This window comes from Notamacropus eugenii, chromosome 4 (assembly GCF_028372415.1).
Source record: "Notamacropus eugenii isolate mMacEug1 chromosome 4, mMacEug1.pri_v2, whole genome shotgun sequence".
NCBI lineage: Eukaryota > Metazoa > Chordata > Mammalia > Diprotodontia > Macropodidae > Notamacropus > Notamacropus eugenii.
In genome coordinates this window covers 327,396,163-327,416,346 of record NC_092875.1, presented here as the reverse complement: position 1 = coordinate 327,416,346, position 20,184 = coordinate 327,396,163, and the positions used below count along the sequence as shown (strand labels likewise).

Sequence of the window (20,184 nt, the reverse complement as noted above, 5' to 3'; positions counted from 1 at the left end):
GTGAGTATGCATGTTTGCCCCGGGGGAGCTGTGCACCTGTTCTTATAATCTGTGCTGTGTGCCCTATGTGTGTGTCTCTGGGAATGCCTACTTGCTGGTGTCCGCATAGGTGCACTTTCTGTGCCTGCCCCACACGTCTGTGTAGTGGCGAGGGCGGTGCTGGTGGTGGGGGTTGTCTGTGCCCTGCACGTCGGTATGGACTTTCCGGGAGCTGCTGTCCAATGAGTGCAGTGGATCCCCATCCCCTTGCTCTCACGGTTATGGGTGTCAAGCATCCTCTGTGTGTGTGTCTGTGGAAACTATACGTTTCACATATTCACAAATGTATACACCTCAAGTACATCCGTTCATATTCCATGTGCAAGGGTGTGTATACACCTGTGTGCTCAGTGGTCGCTCATGCCTGTGTTCTGTGTGCACAGCATGGCCATATGTGTATTGTACTCCATGTGCCCGAGCCCGTTGCGTGTACGTGTATATGTACACTCCGAGGGCACGTTTGTGTGCGATTCGAGTGTGCACTCCGCCCACTGCCCTCTAGCTACGACCCGAGGCGCACCACCCCCCTGAGGGGGTTGCCCCCTCCCCCCTCCTCTCTGGCCGTCCTGATTGGCCGCCCCCTCGGGCCTCTCCACCTCTCCCCCATTCCCTCTCTCCCTCCCTCCCCCCCTCCCCGTCCCCTCCCCTCCCGCTCCATCCCTGTCACCGGTGGAGCCGGCGGCGGGTCCCCGGCGGAGCCTGCGCCGCGCTCGGCTCCCATTGGCTGCCCTCGCCTTTGTGTGCCGGGCAGCTGCGGCCCCAGCCCCGCATTTGAATGTATAGAGGGGGATTGGAAGGGAACATTTCCATGGGCCATCTGTCTCTTCGCCAGCCAGCGCTGCCGCCGCCTCAGCCTCCGCAGCCTCCGCCCCGCTGCTGCCTCCGCCACCATCCCCTCCATCCCCTCCATCCCCTCCATCCCCTCCATCCCCTTCATCCCCACCTCCTACTCCACCACCTCCTCCTCCTCCGCCTCCGCCTCCGCCTCCACCAGCGCCCGGGAGCAGCGCAACAAAGGGACCCCGCGCAGCAGCCGCGAGAGCAGCCGCCACCGCCGCCGCCGCCCCAGCTTCCAGGATGGTCCTAGTCCACGTAGGCTATCTCGTTCTTCCAGTATTTGGCTCTGTGCGAAACAGAGGTATCGCTTTTTCATTTCGGGGTCTTCTTTGGAGCTCGGATCGCCGTGGGCATGGGGGACGGGGAATGGGGGGAGAGACCTGGGTGCTGCAGCTGACGGGGAGGGAGGGCTTTTGCAAGAAGCAATGTCTAGCCCTCTCTTTTTGGGGGGACCCCCTGACTGTGGGGAGCCTGCTCCTTTGAGATCTATTGTAAGGAAGTTGGGGTTTGGCTGACACGGATTTTTCCCTCCCCCTTCTTTCCTTCCTTCCTCGCCCCCTATTTTTTTTAATCCTTTGCGGCGGACTTGGTTCCCCCAAATCGCCCCCCCTTCCCAGATGCCTAGATGCTCTAAAGAGGGAGAGAGATCTGATTGTGTGTGTACGTGCGTGTCTGTATGGAGTGCTTGATTTTTATGTAGCAGTGTGGGCTTCACAATATTTTATTTTAAGGTGTATGCTATTTAATTTGTATTTTTTGTCGTTAATACCAGTGGCTGATCGCTGTTTAACTGGGATCTGTGGCTCTGTCTCCTTGCACTCCCCTACCCCACCCCCCAACCTCTTGTGGGCAGTAGCATGATCTCTCTCTCCCCCTCCCCCTTCTCCTTTTTAACCTTTTTTTTGTCTGTTTATTGCCTCTGTGTTGTGCTATCCACTCCCCTCTCCCTCCCCCCTCCCCGCAATTGTCTGAAACCGCTTTTGCTGAGAAGACGGGTTAAAGATTCTTGGCGTGGTGTGGTATGGTTGCAGTATGTGTGTGTGTGTGTGTGTGTGTGTGTGTGTGTGTGTGTGTGCGCGTGTGCGTGTGCGTGTGTGTGCGTGCGCGCGCGCTCGTGTGTGTGTGTGTGTGTGTGTGTGTGTGTGTCCGTGTGTCCGTTTGACTTGGAGAGAGCTAGACATGTATTTCTGTTTTTTCCTGTGCTAGACTTGATCTGTATATTTGGTCCTTTGGGGATTGCAACTGTGTGTGAGGTTCAGGCTGGAGACCACCTCTCTGGCCAGGAGTCCTCCCCAACGCCATACATTTGCCACCGGGAGACAGTTACAAAGCAGCAGCAGGCTGGCGGTGGGGGTTTTGTTTTTTAAATATGTGCTATGGGATGTGTTTGCACGGATTTCCCTCACATTCCCTTTCCCTCACATTCTGCTACAACAATAGGCTTGATTTTTCCCCCCTTTCTTTATCCCCCACCCCATTTCTTCCATTTTCTTTCAGTCAAAAACAAAAAAAAAAAAACCAGAACAAAACAAACAAAAAACCCCAGACCACCACCATGTAGATTCTTTTTTTCCCTTTTTTTTTTCTTTTTGGTATTCTGCCTTTGAATGCACATTTCTTCTCTTGGAAATGTTTCTTCTCCCTTCTCCACTCCACATTTGCCTGAAATCCCCACTGGATAATATCACACTAAAACAGAATGATGTCTACCCATGCAGACTCGCTCTTCTCTCAGTCAGCATTCCAGGTGGGGGTGGCCAAACGCTAGTGCAGTGGGTTCCCCCTTGAAGATTGGCTACCCTAGAGGCTTCAGTGAACGTTAAAATGGAGACCCAGCCCTGACATAGTCAGCCCAGCCGCCAGTCCACTCACCCTCACCCTCATCCCCTGCCCTTTGTCCCCCATCCCCACCCCTCAACTCCTGGTGTGCCCAGAAGGACTAGGTTGGACCGTAGGCCTGTTTAAACCGCAGTTTCTTGTGTGATGATAGAATGATGACATTCTGCATTTATCAAATCTTTTTTTTTCTTCATTGTGTAGCACAGTGAATGGTCAACTTGCTGCTGTGTGCGCTGTGACCCTTCTGCCTCCGCATTTAGCTGTATTGTGACACCCCTCTTAACCATTTCCTGTTTCCATCTGAGGAAGGCATTGCTATTTAAGCTGCAGTATCCCCTATCTCAGGCCTGCCTGTCAATTAGAGGGAGAAAAAAAGGGTGGGGTAGGGTTAGGTAGGGGGGACAGAGGAGGAGATTTTTCTGAAATGTTAATTCCACCCCCCCCTCTTTGTTTAAGCTTATCTCCCTATTACTTGCCATTTCCTCTTTTAGGGGTGTGGGACTGTACACTCTCAGAAATTCAAACATGATTAAGAAGGATGTTGAGCCTAAAAGTATAATTATAATTATCCTGATTAAATCATTATCATACTCATTAATACTACCAGATCTCTAAATATCATTTCAGAAGACAAGATACATGGCTTGAAATTCAAATTGCTCCAGCTGCTTTTAAAAATATATACATATATATTTTTACTTTCCCCTTCTTTGGTCCTCTCCTCCCTACAATTCCCCCCCTCAAAAAAAAAAAAAAAAAACAACATTTACAAAGCACTCAAAGTTCTACTTTCCTAGTGTACACACCTCCCCCCAGAGGAGCTGTAAGCAGCTAAGGGGTGTGTGAGACTGTGGGCAAAATTTAGCACGATATGCTAGGAACTCATGACCTTCCGATAGAGGATACTAATGCTTAAACCAACGAAGTCCTAAACCACAATCTTCTTGTAAAACTATTAGAGAGACTGTTAGCTTAAACCTGTTCTCTTTAGTTTCATTGTAGTAGTGTAGGAAACAGGCCATTTCAGAATAGCTGTAGAGAAATAACAACCATTTTTGTATCTTCATCTTGTTTAGCTAAGTACATTGCACTGTAAATTCCTGTTAAGTGGATTCATTTTGCTTTAGGTTTGGAGGCTGCGGTATCTTATTTTTCCAGTTATCTGGGTAAACATCGGCTTGCCTTGCAGCACCCAGGCATAACTGAACAAATTACATTTGGTCGGAGGCCAAAAAAAAAATATTAAATTCTCCAATTTAATGTCATTTGTTGCCATTCCAGAGCCTCTAGAAATTTGGTAGACAGAGGTTCCTGGCCTAAGGGGAGTGATTGCCACAGTTCCTTAAATATTGAGGACTAGTGCATCTTTGGACATTACATGTCATGCAGCCCTGGCCCTCAGTGCTGCCCCTTTAACTGTTGGCTACCATCTGTTCCCAAAAGCCAACTGCATGCCGGATGAACTGTCTTTAAAAACCCCTGAGACAAAAACAGTTACCACAGAATGGAGTCCCTGATTCGGGGTCCCTCTGAAATCACAAGCCCAAAGAACCTTCCAATCTGGCAAATTCGGCATTTCGTGGAAGGTAAAGGGGAAAAGAGTTCCCGGCAAAATGGGTTTCCATTCAACAGGGATAGCGTGTTCTGCTGTGCTGAATTACTTCCTGTTCTTATTTTGTGGGGTAATTTTTTCTGTATCAAATATCCTTTTGGTTGTGTATCTTTTTCACCTTTTCTTGTACTAAAACTAAAGCATGATCTGTATTTTTTTACATTCCCCAGTTGACAATGTAAATCGCTCGGTTAGAGACGTTACCCTGCTGAAATGTAATGTGGTCGTGTAGCCTGGACCATCTGCTCATTGTACGCTGCTTTTGTTCTGTTGCCCTTCCGAAGCATGGTGGGCCCGGCCTTTTTTTTGTATTGTGTGCATGACAACATTGTTACACACAGAATCCACTAATACTAATATACGAATCTCTCAATAAAGAAACTAGTTTTCCTATATTAACCTAGTGTGCTTTTTCTCTTGCTGTTTCCCCATTTATTGTCGTATCCTGCTGTTTAGATTTTTTTTCCCTTGCTTTTCTATCCCCACCCTCACCTACTTCCACCCCACCCCCCATTGTAAGGTTTGAGTGAATGCCTTTTTTTTTTTTTTTTTTGGTTGTAATAGATATGGTGACTTTAATCTCATCTACCCCATATCTCTTTCCATGAGCAGTCTGGTGCACAAGGATAAAAATCCTGCATCCCACAGAGGGGGGTGGGGGTGGTCCATATCCACTGGGCTCTTGGCATAGTCCTCTCCTACTGTGGAATGAATGGCTCACTTGGGTACACACCTTATCCTTAGCTATTGGGGAGTACCTAATGACTGCTCCTCATTGCCTTTTAATTCCCTAGTAATGTGGGGGTCAGAATTAAGATACTGGTAATCTAGGAGCCAATACCAAATGTGAGAAAAGGGATACAGTACTGAAAGACCATTTGTTTGTTTAAAACTATTTCCTTTCCTGTATTTACAATGGTACCCATAATAGAGATTTGTGTCCTAGTCTAAGCAGGAAAAGGCCAGGTGAGATATTCAATGTACCCGAGATTAGCACCACTTTCTGTGAAATAGAAACTTACCACAGCCACATATACATATATATGTGTGTGGATAGATGTATATTAAAAAATAATTGAACTCTGAGATTGAAACATTGCCTTAGAATTCCTGGTCAGGAGGCTCTTCAAAACAGAGCTCTGTTTCAATTCATCACATTAAACAGCAAGGACCAGGGATGGTGGAAATAAGAGCACAGCTCTTCTGGGCTGTCTTTGTTTGACAGGGATGTGCCAGAGGTGCTGCTGCAGCCTATTTCCCAGATCCCCAGTGACCAAAACCATTCCATACCACAATGAAAATTGGTTAAACTGTGGCACTTGCAACCTGGTTAAGAAAAAGGACTTTTGACCTCTGTCATTGTATATTAACGGGATTTTTCTGGGGGGAGGGAGGAGAGGAAATCAGGACTTCTCACCTCCCAAGAAGAGATCCCCCTTTAAAAAATGCACATGTATTGTATAGGCATTTAAAAAGAAAGTATGAATTGCTTTTTGCCTCTCCTCCAAAGTGGAAGCCAAATTCAAGCATTTGTCAATTACATGTATTCAATTTCTAGCCCTGAACAAGCCTTGTTAAATGAGGCATGTTAGACATCAATGACATCAGTTGATTAAAGAAATTCACCGTTTCTTCAAATGGTCATCATTTTGGAGAGCCATATCATTTTGCAAGGCAGTGCCTCCTCGCTTCCTCCAAGCCGTATCCTGAGTTTTCCTCTTCCATAATCCTTTTCCATGTATCTGGCCATCATGTCCCTCCTATGTGATCACACACAACACTCTTCTCTCTCCCTCTTGGTGTAATCTCTGCTCTGGCCCTTTGTTCTCTCGCTAGCCTACCCTATTCCAGATTGGGGAGTTTAGCTGACTTGCTGTGACACACGTACACACATACATGTAACAGAGGGAGGCTTGTGCTGTAGTTTGCATGAGAGAAAACATGCATGCCTAAGGGGCTGATCATTTGATGACGTGACTGATTTTGTTTGTTTTTGTTATTGTTTTTGTTTTTCCTTTTTGTTTTTGTTTTCTTTTTACATGAGGCAACTTTCAATTGTGTTTGTGGTCCGACCAAACTAGACCAAACCAAACCAAACCAAACCAACCCTTCCCCCCAACCCAACCCCAAACAGTATCAATAAATGTCCCCAAATCAGAAAAAAATAAAATAAAAACCAAACACACAAAACCTCCCCAGACAGGTCCTAGTCCTGTTAATACCAGGTATCCCAGGGCTGTGTCTGTCCTAAAGAGAGCAGTTTCATTCTAAGCAGGATTAACCAACCCCAAATTTCATTTTTGCAAATTAGTGGTAAAGCATGTCAAAACTGTTTGGTTAATACATTTTGGGGTTAGTTTAGTAATCTAATAATACAAAAAAAACTATTGGATTAATGGGAACTCACACTAAGCAATTTATCATATGCATACTATACATTGACCTGGCTTGTTAGAGGCACATTCATATCAAGGAGAGCACATTTCCCCCCTTAATTCCACTACCCTGGCAACCAAAAAGTTTTCATAGTTCATTTTCACTTTCTAATCCATCTAACACATCTCTGGTTTAATAAATTTGACCCTGGGGTTTTGGAAAAGTCACCCATTAAGTTGATTCTTCATACTGCAGACTTTGAAAAAAATATGGAAGACTGGTAAGTTACTATGACAGCTCCAGGTTCTGAGAGAGGGACCCTCTCTCCCCAAACTAGTGTGGGATGAAGCCAACCTGACTCAATTAATGAGTTTTCTTAAATAACAGTTTTGCATAAACTGGCAAATATCATTAACATACAAGATAAAAAAAAAGTGACTGGCTTTATATCCTCATATGCAGCTTACAAACACAGCCAATATTTCCTCTTCTCATCTGCAGTACCACCTCTCCTCTCCCTTCCCCTAATCTGTCCCCTGTCCTTGAAATAATCATACTGGAGTGTCACATCTGGAAACCTGTGGTTTACTAAGTCAAAGGGGAGAAGACAATTCAGAGAGGACTATTCTGGACTCCAGATACGTTGGCCTGGTCTGTTTCTTGGAGCATAAGATTTCAACCGAAGGGAACGATAATAATCCTTGAAGGGAATTGGCCTTACTTTCTCAAGCTGACTACAAGACAAATATAATTTGGTGTAAGTCTCAGTTACTCCAGGGCCATGAAGCTCTTTGAAGACCACATTGCATTTACTTAGTGTGGGTATTAACGAATAGAAATAGTATGTTAGCGTCTTCTTAGTATTGGTAAAGGACTTTTCAGGTGTGATTCATCAAAAAATGAATCTCTGTGCCTCCAAACAAATGGAGAAATGGTACATTTGCAAGACCCAAAATGTCAGCACAACCCGAGGACTTTTTTTAAAAGAAAAAAATGAAGCTAAGCCAATTGCAATGCCTGGATCTTCATCCATCTTTCCATCCATCCATCTATCCATTCATCCATTCATCCATCCATCCATCCATCCATCCATCCATCCATCATCCATCTATCCAACCATAACCATCCATCCAACCATAACCATCCATTCATCCAACCAACCAACCAATAATTATTTAACAAGCAATGATTTTAGTGGGAAGAGTGCCAGATTTGGAGTCAGAGGTCCTGGATTTGAATCCAAGACCTCACAGTCTACGTGACCTTAGATAACTGACTTAATTTTTCTAGGCCTCAGTTTTCTCATCTGTAAAATGAAGATTAGACTAGGTGACCTCTGAGGTCTTTAAGTCATTTTCAGAATTAAATTTGCTATCTTATGATCCTTTGTGTATAGCACTATGTTAAGCAATGGAGGCATGTCAAAGAATCTGAGACTCTATCTCAGCCCTCTATTCCATAATCTTGTTGGGAAGGCAAGCCATGTATGTGTATGAACATGTATGTGTATATACACATACACACATGTATATATACGTATATACATGTATTATTTCATTTACACATGAAAGGAGGTAGAGTTAGACTAGAAGATTTCTGGGTTCCCTCCTAGCTGTAATATTCTATAATTCTTTGAAAGATCAGAGGATAGAGAGGTCATAAGTGAGCAGGAGTGAGCAGGGAAGGCTTCATGGAGAAAGGTAGAAGATGGAAAGGATTTGGATAATGTGGAGAGTACAAGGGACAATATTCCTGGCAGAAGAACAACATGAGCAAAGGTGGGACTGTGCAGATATTTTTCAAGGCTGAGGTACCTTGAAGAGAAAATTAGAAAGACAGGTAAGCAACAGAAATACTTTAAGGTCAGCCAAAGGGATTTGACATTTAATTTGTAGAAAATAGGGAGACGTTAGATGTCTTTGATCAAATGAATGAAATCATTAATGATCCTTCATTAAGTTCTATGTGCCAGATACTAAGTCACATGCTGAGGATGCAAAGAAAAGCAAGAACAGTCCCTTGTCCTCAAGGATTTTACAATCTAATGGGAGAGACAAGAGGTGATAAACTGTGCACAAATATGACATATACAGGATAACCTGGAGTGATCTCAGAGGGAAAGCACTAGTATGGCATGGGGGTGGAGGGATGGAGGATGGAGGACCTGGAAAGGTTTCTTGCAAAAGTGGGAGAATCTAATGAGTATGTTCAGATTTGAGGGTTGGATGTGGGAAGAAGATATTTGGAGCTAGGAAGTCAATTTGGAAACAACTCTAGTAAGCCAAGCATGAGGAGATGAGGCAGTGTGGAGCAATAGATAGATGAATTTGTAGTCAGGAAGACTGAGCTCAAAGTGCATGTTGGAACATTGGCTGTGTGATCCTGGACAAGTCACCTAACTTTTCTGTACCTCAGCTTCTTATCCTTTTGAGGGTAGGTCTTGATGTCCTTTAACTCTAAATCTATGATCCTATGAATTATTGTAGTGGCAGAAGGAGTTATAAGAAAGGTATAGGTGCCAGAAACATGGTAAGGAAGGAAGGGATGGGACTTGGAAACTGATGAATGGCATTGGAGGTTGAAGGAGAGGGAAGTCAAAGATGATGAGTTTGGAGTCTGGGGGACTAGGAGGATGGAAGTTCTATGAACAAAGAGAGGAAAGTTGTAAGGAGAAACTGGTTTTGTGGAGGGGAAGATGACTTCAATTTTAGACAAATGGAAGTCAGGGTATAAGTGGGATATCCATGCAGAGATATAGGAAACTGTGGATGGATCTTTAAAAAAACAAGGTTAATGTTGATGTTTTAACAGAGAGAAGGTGGGAAATACACTTAAAAACAATAATCATGTTTTTAGCTTTTCAAAGCATTTTCACAGTCGTGATATAATAGAAAGGTAGAAGGATGTGGGTTCAAATCCCAATTCTGTTACTACATGTATGACCTTGAATAAGTAATTTAATTTTTCTGGACCTCATTTTCCTCATCTACAAAGGAGGTGGTTGGGCAAGATGACCTTCCCACTCCAAACCTCTGATCTTTCTAGGATCATAGTGAATGATTCCCTGTAAATGTAGAGGCAATAATGGGGGTAGAAGGGTTGGTATTCTCATCTTTACAGGAGATGAGACACAGGGTTAGCAAGTAACTTAGCCAAGGTTAACCAGGGAAATAACAAACATTTTTATATGATTACATATATATATATATGCATATGTATATATATATATATATATGTATGATTTATACTGAGGATCATCTTGTGTGCTATCCAGAAGTATCCAGAAGATACTTAGGGAGTACCAGTGGTTCATATAATAATAATAATTGATAATAGCTAACATTTCTATAGCGCTTAGTCTGTGCAAGGCACTATGCTAACAAGCACTTTACAAGGATTATCTCATACTATTTTTTAAGAGTTGCTAGTAAAGACAAATTCTGGTGGATGGAAGGAAAGGAGGAAATGGGCAATAGTTATTAAGTGAATGGTGAAAAAATGAGGAAAGTAAAGCAAAGAAATAGAGACGGAAAAAGGCAGAGAAAAGAGGCAGGCGAGTTGGATTTCAGATGGGAGACTTGATCAGAGGAGAAGCCATGACCAGAATGATGGAAGAGGAAAGCTCTTGACTAAACATGTTTTTGGAAGTGGGAGACTGAAAAAGGCAGAGTAGAGATGTGAAATGAATCAGAGAGAGGTAGAAGGAGAAATAGGGTTCAGAGGCAAAACAGGTGAGTGAATTTTTACTTCCTAAACAAAGAGCCCCCTCTTTGGTGACTTGTTTTGAAAGAAAGCCTTCTCCCACTGGAAAACTGCTCTGCCCTGGTGCATGAAATTCCTCCATTAGTGAACTACTCAGGGGACCACTGATCGACTTTTAAAGTAGAATATGATTTCAGATAGTTGTGGTGACAGAGGAAAGAGTGCTCCCAGGACTGGAGTCAAAAGATTTGACGACTCTGAAACTTACAAGCTGTGTGGCCTTGCATGAGCCATTCAGGTTCTTTGAGTCTCAGTTTTCTCATCAGTAGAATGGGTATAATAATAGTTGTAATACCTACCTTAAAGGGTGATTGTGAAGAAAGGGCTAGTCTACCTCATTGCTTTTTCCTCTTTAGTCCTCCTTTAACTGTAACTGGAGGGGTTGCTTATTTCCTGTCTGGAAAAGTTTAATTACCTTAGATCCAAAGCTAAGATCTAAGTTGGAATTCTAGTTCCCCAAGGAAAACTTTGCAAAGGGGTCTATTATTGTTATTTTAGTCCACTGCTCCAAGAATGTTCTTCCTATGCTAAAAGAAGTTATTCAAAACACCTGACCACTATGAATATTGCAATCCCACACCTACTGGAGGAGGACTGAAAAACGGAGAAGGTAAATGGTTTCTCAAAAGTCACACAGCAAACAAGTTGGATGGTGAGGGTGGGAAGGGATAGGGGCGGGTGGGGAGAGAATGACTCAGATCTAGCCTTGATGATGACTGTTAGTCCAGAGTTCCATCTGTGAATTCCTTCAGTGCCTTGACAAACCTTAGGCACTAACTTGAAACAAGTATGTGCCACCCCTCCCCTTTTTTAGTGCTGCCCAAACCTTGAATAAATCTGCTTTGATTCTTAGCAGAACTAAGCCTGGAGCCTTTTTCTTGAGGCTCTGGTCTCTCAATCATGGCCATAAACGGAGGAGTTTCTTGTCACCAAGTCTTAACTAGAAAACCTTGATGTTAATGTCTTTTGATGGAATTGAAATGCCATGGGTCACAAGTTTACTCCATCCTGATTTAACTGCTCCATTGCCACAGCAATGTTGACTATCTCCATGTGTGCCCATGCATGTTCACGTGCATGCTTGTGCACATATGGGTAGAGGTGTTGGCAGAGAGAGAACGAGAAGACCATAGAATGAACACCATTCCTAACTAGGCTCATCCCTGTCAATGGCACTCTATTGGGCACTGTGCTTTTAGTGGAGCCAACTAGGGGAAAATGGTTAGGGTTGGGGGAAAATGAGATGAGGCTCCAAAATCAGGAGCCCTGGTCTCTGTGATGGAGGCACAGCCCTTAACGTACTATGCAATACTGGGCAAGTTACTTTCTATCTCTGAACCTCATTTTCTTCTTTTGTCAAATGGTTTGTACTTCTTACCTCATAGGACTGTTATAAGTGAAGTACTTTGTAAATCTGAAAGTGATTTGCATCCTTTTCATCAAAAATAGCTAAGTGAGCTATTTAAAAAAGAAAAAAAATATTTACCACATCCTGAGGATCAAGTGAAATCAAGTTTGTGGAAACATTTTGGAAAGCAAGTATAAGGCATTATTATCATTTTGATAATAATGATGATGGAGAATAATAAAAAGAGCTCTAAATTGGGCGTCAGAAACCCTTGATTCAAGGTTCTAGTACCAGATGTGCCACTTATTAGTGTGATTCTAAGTCATTCATTTAACCTCTCTAAATCAGTCTGACTTGATCCTATCTAACATGAGGGAACAGGACGAGAGGATCTCTCAGGTCTTTTCCAGCTCTAATATTCTAGATTTCCTTTTCCTATTTATCCAATGTACTTTTCTTACCTTATTTCATTTCCTTTTGTGAGGAAGACAGATTTAGTGACCCACTTGGCAGGTGAGGGAACTGAGATCTGGAAAGCTCAAGTGACCCACCTTAGAGACCACAAGTGTCCCAGCCATGACTAGACCTTTACTGTCCTGACTCTGAGCCTAGGGTTATTTTTATTCACGCATCCCAAAGCCTTGCTCACTGTAGCCTTTAAGCAAATAAGGTTCCCACGGGCATAGACTTTTTATAAATTCATTTTCATTGAACTGTTTCACTGAGCTGAGCTGCTACAAAACAGAACCTAGTTGGGGAATGAATGGGAAGGTGGGGGAGCAGTAGGGCAGAAATGGGGCATTGCTTTTCCAGAGCCAGCAGCAGTACTCTCCCCAGCTTTAGGAACAATGACAGAAGTGTCACCCACCTCATTACCTGCCATGCACCTGAGGGAGCAGGCATTGCAGTGGTTTCCTTGATGAATTAGCCTGATGGAGTCTGGGATTGGGAGGTGGGGTAAAGATGTGGATGACTGCAGTCTTGGCACATGTCTGCTGGGGGGTGGGGAGAAAGGGGTATAGAATTGGATGGCTGAGTGCTCAGTGGAGTTTTTACAAGCCAAGGAGGTGAGAATTCAGCTAACACCTGTTTGAGGAAAGGACAGGAAGCAATTCCAATGCCCTTAGGTCTTGCTCAGTTCCTACAAAAGAGGAGTGGAGAGGGAAGGATGCTCTTTTAAGTTTTCTTCTCTCCCTCCCCCGTTTGACTATCATCCCTACATTATCAGAGGTCACAGCTGGGGTGAAAAGGCTATTAGATATGAGTCAATTTTAGGTAAGTCTAAAAGATAGAGAATATTTTCTTCTACTTCACCTTGCCACCTCCACGCCCTTCCCATTTTTATCACCTGCCCTGGTGTCAGCTTCCTGCTTCTGCCTGCCCAAGTCTCTTTCATTCTCACTATGTCTCTTATGGCAGGCTGCCTAATTTTTTATGTCACATCCTTTTAAGTGTAGGATTTCTTATCCTTTTTTTGGGTCATGAACCTCTTTGACAGTCTGGTGAAGCCTATGGGCCCCTTTCTTAAAATAATATTTTTAACTAATTGAAGGAAATGCTAAATTTCAGCTAGAGGTTAGTGAAAACAATGATGTGATTTCTTTTTCCAATCCAGGTTCATGGACCCTCTTGAAATTTATCCACGGGTCTCCAAGGAGCTAAAAACTCCTGCTTTAAGGACCTTAGGTTACAAGCCCCTGCTCTACTGGCTGCTTTCCATTCATAAAAGAGGAGGTTAAGGGAAGTGGAGATATTTAACCTGGAAAAGAATAGATTTAGCATTCTTCCCCCCAAGAGGCTAGGATGGTTATCCTCAACTATTTAAAAGACTGGCATGTGGAAAAGGGACTCAAGTGGTTCCATTTATCCCCAGGGAGCACACTAGGAGCAATGGGTGGCAACTGTAGAAAGCAGCGTTCTGTCAACTTAACAGAAGAACTTCCTGATAATTAGAATTCTCCCAATGAGGAAGTGGCTGCCTCCATAGCTGGCAAACTCCCTGGAGGAATAACCATTTGCTGGGAAGGCTGTAGAGAGGCTTCATTCAGATAGTAGTTGGACTCGAGATTCCTTTGAGATGACTTCCCAACACCGTGATTGGGTGATTTTGATGTGGGTGCTAATGCATATTCACAGGGGACCTTGTCAAGATACTGGTTGTTGTTCTTCATTTTTGAAGAGGACCAAAATGACATCACCATGGTAAAATGAAGCTTCAATGTGTCTGACTGTGGCTGATCAGACCAATATGAGCTCGGAATGCTGTACCACAGGTTGGGCACAGATAATCCATGTGAACATTTGGGGTGGATACTCCAAACTTGTGCATCCTACATTTCCTTTGTAAGTCAAGATACTACACCTTAACCTAAAGAAAAGACTCATAGGGTAGGCATTTCAGTCCCTAGGCTGACTGCTGAAGATTGGGGAGCAGCAATATTTTTAAAGGGTGGAAGGGGTGCTTTCACAGCACTTCCATAACAACATACAGAGCTTGTCTCTTCCACCTCTTTGGGAGGGTCCTCTTGGAGGATTATGGAGAAGTTGGAGCATGGAAGGAGAAGGGAAGAAAGAACTTGCAGAAAAGCCTTGCATTTTTCTACCTCCCTCTAGAGAGAAGCTCTCAACTGTTAGAGGCCCTCTCCTCTCCTTCCTATGCTAGAGGGGATTCAGAAAGCCTCAGTTTATGTTTGAGCTCTGATGCTTATTATTAGCTGTGTGACTGAGGGCAAGTCACTTCATCACTGTGGGCCTCAGTTTCCTCATTTGTGAAAAGGGAATGATAATAAATGTTTTAAGAACCATAATGTGCTATGGAAAATGTGAGCCACAGTTACTGCTGCTACCAATTTCCACCATATAGTGAAGGGTCTCATAATTAGGTTCCAGTGTACATGCAAGAGATTGTTTATCACTTCTCCAAACAAGAATTAAAGGGAGTTATTGTGATCTCCAGAAAAGACCATTGTTCTAGGAGACTAGAAACTACTTTCTAGTCTGGCTGCAGTGGAAAGAATATCAGTTTCGGAGTTAGAGGATCTGGTTCAAAATTTGACTCTACTACTCATTGCCTTAGTGACTTTGGGTAAGTCACTTAAGTATTTGGGACTTTAGTTTCCTCAGCTATAAAATGAGGGGCTTGGACTAGACTACTTCAAAAGTCTGTTCTATCTTGGAATCTGTGATTCTATCTCCTCTTACCTCCTAGGAACATTGGGAGGTAAGTGTTTTGTAAACTTTAGGTAATAATAGTTAACATTTAAATAGTGCCTTAACAAATTTGTGAGTTGGGAGCTATTTATTACTCTCATTTTCAGAAGAAGAAATTGAAGCTGAGGTGAAGTGACTTGCCCAGAGTCACACAGCTAGTAGCTCTGTGAGGTGGGATTTGGAGCCGGGTCTCTCTGACTCTAAGTCCACCACTTTGTCCTCCTATAAGTGCATTTATAAATGTGAGTTATTGTATAAGTTGGAGTAGATAACCTCCTAAGATTCTGTTCAACCAGATGACAGGTGTTAGGGGCCAACTATGTGCCCAATCCCATGCTGGGTGATGTGGAGGAGGCAAGCAAAAGAGAAGGCACAGTCCCCGTTCTTGAGAAGCTCACAGGCAAGCTGAGAATGTGCATGTGTGAAGCATGCTAGAAAACAATGCTATTTGTCTTGGATTGTAAAAGACCTGTGAGAAGCAGTGCAGGCTAGAAAGGCTGTGGAAAATCAGAGAAGTGCTAAGGAAAGGCTGGATAGAGCAGGTGGCACGTGAGCAGAACCTTGAAGGACAGATAAGTTTGGGATGGGCAAAAAGGAGGGGAAAGGCTTTCTATGTATGGATGAGTGGATTGCACAGAAATCCAGATAAGAAGGAAGAGGAACAGGAGACTGGCTTGGGGAGATGAATAAGAGACAAGTTTGAGAGACTGAAGCAATTATTTGATGTTTCTGGAAGATGGCTTAATAATAAACTCTGTATTACCAGGACACTCCAGGACAAAAGTGCATCTTAACCCTGAAGTGTTCCAGGAATTCCATTTCTCAGCTTCATCAAAGTTCTAAACCCCCTGAGGGCCTTGGGAGATGATATACCTTCTCACTAGGAAGAGACTCATCCCTGTGTATTGTGGGTATTCGATAATGTAACAAGAGAGAAGCAATGGGACAGTTGCCCGGAGCACATTTGGACACTGGATGCAGAGTACTTTGTGTTTTCATTTTCTTTCTCTGACTTCCCTTACCTAACTTAATAGAGGCTATACTGCTATAGCTGATTGGCTCAGAGAAGAGGGTGGGGTAGTAATGTTGGCAATGATGTTGGTCATGCATCTGTCATTTTAAAGTCTGGGTATAATTGCAGAAAGAGAGAGAGAGAGAGAGATGACTAGAGAAAGATGGAGAGAGTCATAGGAGAGAAGAGGAGGAAGCAAATAATAAAAAGAGGAGGAGGAGGGAAGGGGAGAAAGAAAAAGAAGAGAAAGAGAGGCTTGAACTTTTGAAGTCTTCACTGACTCAAAGTATGATATGAAGTCTTCCTGTTCTGATATTTTACATACATACATATATATGCATGTAGGTGCATATATGATATATATATATATATATATATATGCATGGGAGTATATGTGTGTGTGTGTATGTGTATCTGTAAACAGTAGACCTGGGGTCAGAAGTATTAGGGTTCAATTCCAGGCCCCCCTGTTTTCTGTCTGAATGACCATGAGCAAAGGTTTGCTCTGTCATTCTCATTTTTCTCACCTGTAAAATGCGGATACTGCCTACCTCACACAATTGTTGTCAGGGAAGCACTGTGAATACCGCAAACTGCTGTGTGAGAGTTATCATGGTGTAATGGATAAAGATCTGGCCTGAACCTGATCAGAGAGAACAGAGTTCAAGTCTCATCTCTGCCACAGGTCAATCACCAAGCTATTTAGCTGAGGAGATAATTAATATAAAACAGAATCTTAGACTGGTAGAACTAGGAGATCTACCACTTCAGAGATCATCTACTTCAACTTCCTCATTTTACAAAGGAAGAAATTAGGACAGAGAGAGAGGAAATGATTTGCCTAAGGTCATTGGTAAAACCAGGACTAGAACCCAGAGCCCTTGACTTTGGGTTCAGGACTCTTTCTGCTAGTATTTACAAGGGCATGCCAAAGTGTTTGGAGCTCACAATATGTGCTATGACAGTTTTAAAAAAGGAGAAGTCAATGTGAGGCCTAGAAAAGTCAGGGAAAGTTTCATGGAAAAGTTAGGGCATGAGCTGAGCCTTGAAGGATGGATAAAGTTTGAATAAATGGGGTGACAGAGAGGTCTCATTTGAAAACATTCATGTTATGAGACCCCAGAGACTAGCTAGAGCAGCACTTCTGTTTCATAGATGAAGAAACTAAGGCCCAGAGAGGGAAAATTGTTTGTCCAAAGTGACAGAGAAGTGTGATCTTATCACTTTACAGATGAAGAAACTAATGTCTAGAGAGAGAAAACAAACTTGCCCAAGATCCCCCCAGGCTGTTAGACTAAGATCAAAACTCAGTCTGCCTGACTTCTAGGCCAGCGCTTTTTTCCACCACACCTATTTGATTCACATTTCACCAGAGGCTTCTATGGCCAGTCCCTAGAGCAGAGTAAGACTATTGAGCAAGAAGGAAAGGAAATCAAGGGTCCAAATATGACTCTTATCAGTTGGGGCCTCTCAGTTCACCCATCTGTGAAATGTAGGTAAATAATGATCTTTTCTTCCCTTTCTTTTCTTCTGGTTGTAGAGGTGATACCTGTGAAAACCCTCAGATCCTCTAAAACCTTAAATAGGAGTTAGAAATCCATATCATCATTAGACCCTCCAAACACCTCATATATGAGGCAGGAAAAAAAATTCCTCCTCAGACATTTACCAGCTGTGTGACCATTGGCAAGTCAGTACACTTCTCTGAGGCTCAGTTTTGTCTCCTATGAAATGAAAAGATTGGACTCGGTGACTTCTAAGGTCTCTTCCCTGAGTAAAGCTATGATTCTAAGGTACTATATATATTGGTCAGTTGTTGCCTTTCCTGGCATGATAGTTCTGTCCCTCACCTCCAATTCCCACATCATCATAGGAGGTCATGAGAAAGAAAGAAAGGAAGAAGAAAAGAAAGAAAGAAAGAAGGAAGGAAAGAGGAAGGAAGGAAAGGAAGGAAAGAAGGAAGAAAGGAAGGAGGGAAAGAAGGAAAGAGGAAAAAAGAACAAAAGAGTAAAAGTCAAGCTTGAACCCTAGGTCTGAACTAAGACTTTCTTGCTCTCATCCAACCCCTGATTGGTGCTTTCTCCTTGGTTATGTTGGGTCATGCTGTGATTGGTTGTCCCAAGCATATTCCAGGATGAAGATGGAAAGTTCTCTCCTTAGACCAAAGGACAAGAGTCCCCAAGGCATAGTTTGTGCATAAGGTACTTTCACCTGGAGATAGACAAACTGTGTCCCTTTGGGCATGAAATGCCAAACATGGAGCAGAGTTCACCCTGGAGCTCCCAGATGAGGTCCCCAGAACCCTTGCTTTTCCAGATGGTGGTCCTCACCTGAAGGAGCTGATAGCACTTATTTAGGCAGAAACTAGAGTCACAGGAATAAGAGAAAGTTTTTGTGATAAATAATCAAGGGTATAATTCTTAGACCTTATTCAGTCTGCATCCATTCTATTCCATTTCCAGGGTTACTCTAAGCAAAGTGGGAATTTGGGAGTGTTTCTGTGCCCAGCACTGTTAGACTCCGTGGGAGATGGAGACACCTAAGACTACCCTCTCTACCCTCAGGGAGCTTACAGCCTCCCGGAGAAGGCAGCATTCACTAACAAGTGGAACAGTCCGGAAATGGAATAAGCTACCTTGGAAGAGGACAGGAGATTCTGCTGCCTGCCTACAGGAGGGACCCCGGACAGGCATTTTTCTCCCTTCAGGCCTCAGTTTTACTCCTCTTAAAACAAAAGCAAAACTAAGAAGGAGCTGAACCTCAAGGGTCTCTTTCAGTTCCATGTTTATCACCCACTGATTCTGCAATACCGTCTGTCCTGAAGGCAGTTAGGGTTAGATGGGAAGAGAAGCTGCTTTGTGTTCATTGCATATATTTTGTATTCATTCATTTGGTACACGCTTTCTCCTTGTAGGATGAAAGTCCTGAAGGCAGGGACTGTTTCCTTTTCCTTTTTTTTTTCTTTTGTGTTCTCTGTGCCTAGAATAGTGTCAGATGCACAATAGGAACTTAATAAATACTTGTCAAATTGAATTGTTAAGCAACTAACCCATGGGAAACAAGGGGAAAGTGTTGAATTGTCTGGTAGTGACTCTCAGTGCGAAAGGAGTTTAGTGAATAGGGTCAGACAATACAGTGAATCCTTTGTAGAGGAAGTGGGGCTTAAGCTGAGCCTTGAAAGATGGGCCTAGGGACTTGATGATACATGCCAACCCCCTGTCCCACCCAATCCCTCTTCCTATTTTGTAAAAGGACTGAGGAATCCCAGATGGTCACATCTAGAAGGGTGAGGTTCTTACCATACACCAGGACAGCTTTCTTTTAAAAAAATTCCTTTTATATATATGATCCTTTTGATCCTCTCAACAAGTGTGTGAGACATATTTTTCTCACTTTACAGATAAGGAAATGAGGGTCAGATATGCTAAAGTGATTTGCCCAGGGTCACATGGCTCCAAAGTATCAGAAGCAGGATTTGAATCAAGGTCTTCCATTGATTCAAGTCCAGGGCTTCTTTAGACCACAGAGAGCTAGTTTTGCTAAACTAGCCCAGCTCACTCACATAAACTCTATTCCAATGGCTCAAGTAATCCAGTGCCCTAAGGCAGAGGACCTTGTGTGTGACAGTCAAAGGCAGTTACATGGCTTTTAGTTGGCCGAGATGCCTGCTTTGTAATCTAGTTAGTGTATTAGACAGATACATTGATAGTGGACTAGCAAGCATTCCAATTCAACAGTCACTATTAAGTGCCTACCGTGTGCCTGGCACTGTACTAGGCACGTACACAAATACGGGGATAAAGATTGTACTATTGAGACTGGGGAACTTCCAAGTGATGGAACATCGTCTATCAGAGCAAGTCAGTACCTTCACTGTAATTCAGTCTTAGAAATTATTAGCCTAGAGCACTGAGATGTTAAAGGACTTGGCCAGGGTCTCTAGCCAGTGTGTGTGTGTGTGTGTATATAGATAAGAGGCATGACTTGAAGTCACTTCTTTTTCAATTTGAGGCTAGTTCACTAACCACTTTGCAATCTCTCTCTCTCTCTCTCCTCTGTTTCTCTGTCTCTCTGCCCCCTCCCTCCCTTTCTCCTTTATTTCTCTGTCTCTCTCTCTCCATACACACTCTCTCTCTCTCTCTCTCTCTC

General features: G+C 43.3%; 1 protein-coding gene across 2 annotated transcripts in view; it reads left to right on the top strand.

The window, feature by feature from the left end:
* Positions 1-806: 806 nt before the first annotated feature.
* ARK2C (arkadia (RNF111) C-terminal like ring finger ubiquitin ligase 2C) overlaps positions 807-20,184 on the top strand; it is a 160,060-nt gene continuing 140,682 nt past the window's right edge. The window contains exon 1 of one of the 2 annotated variants that reach the window (XM_072605220.1): positions 807-1,177. In XM_072605220.1, coding sequence (XP_072461321.1) covers positions 1,117-1,177 — 61 coding nt within the window. In that variant the 5' untranslated portion in view covers positions 807-1,116. The remainder of the gene's footprint in view (positions 1,178-20,184) is intronic. The other variant, XM_072605221.1, reaches the window with a different exon arrangement.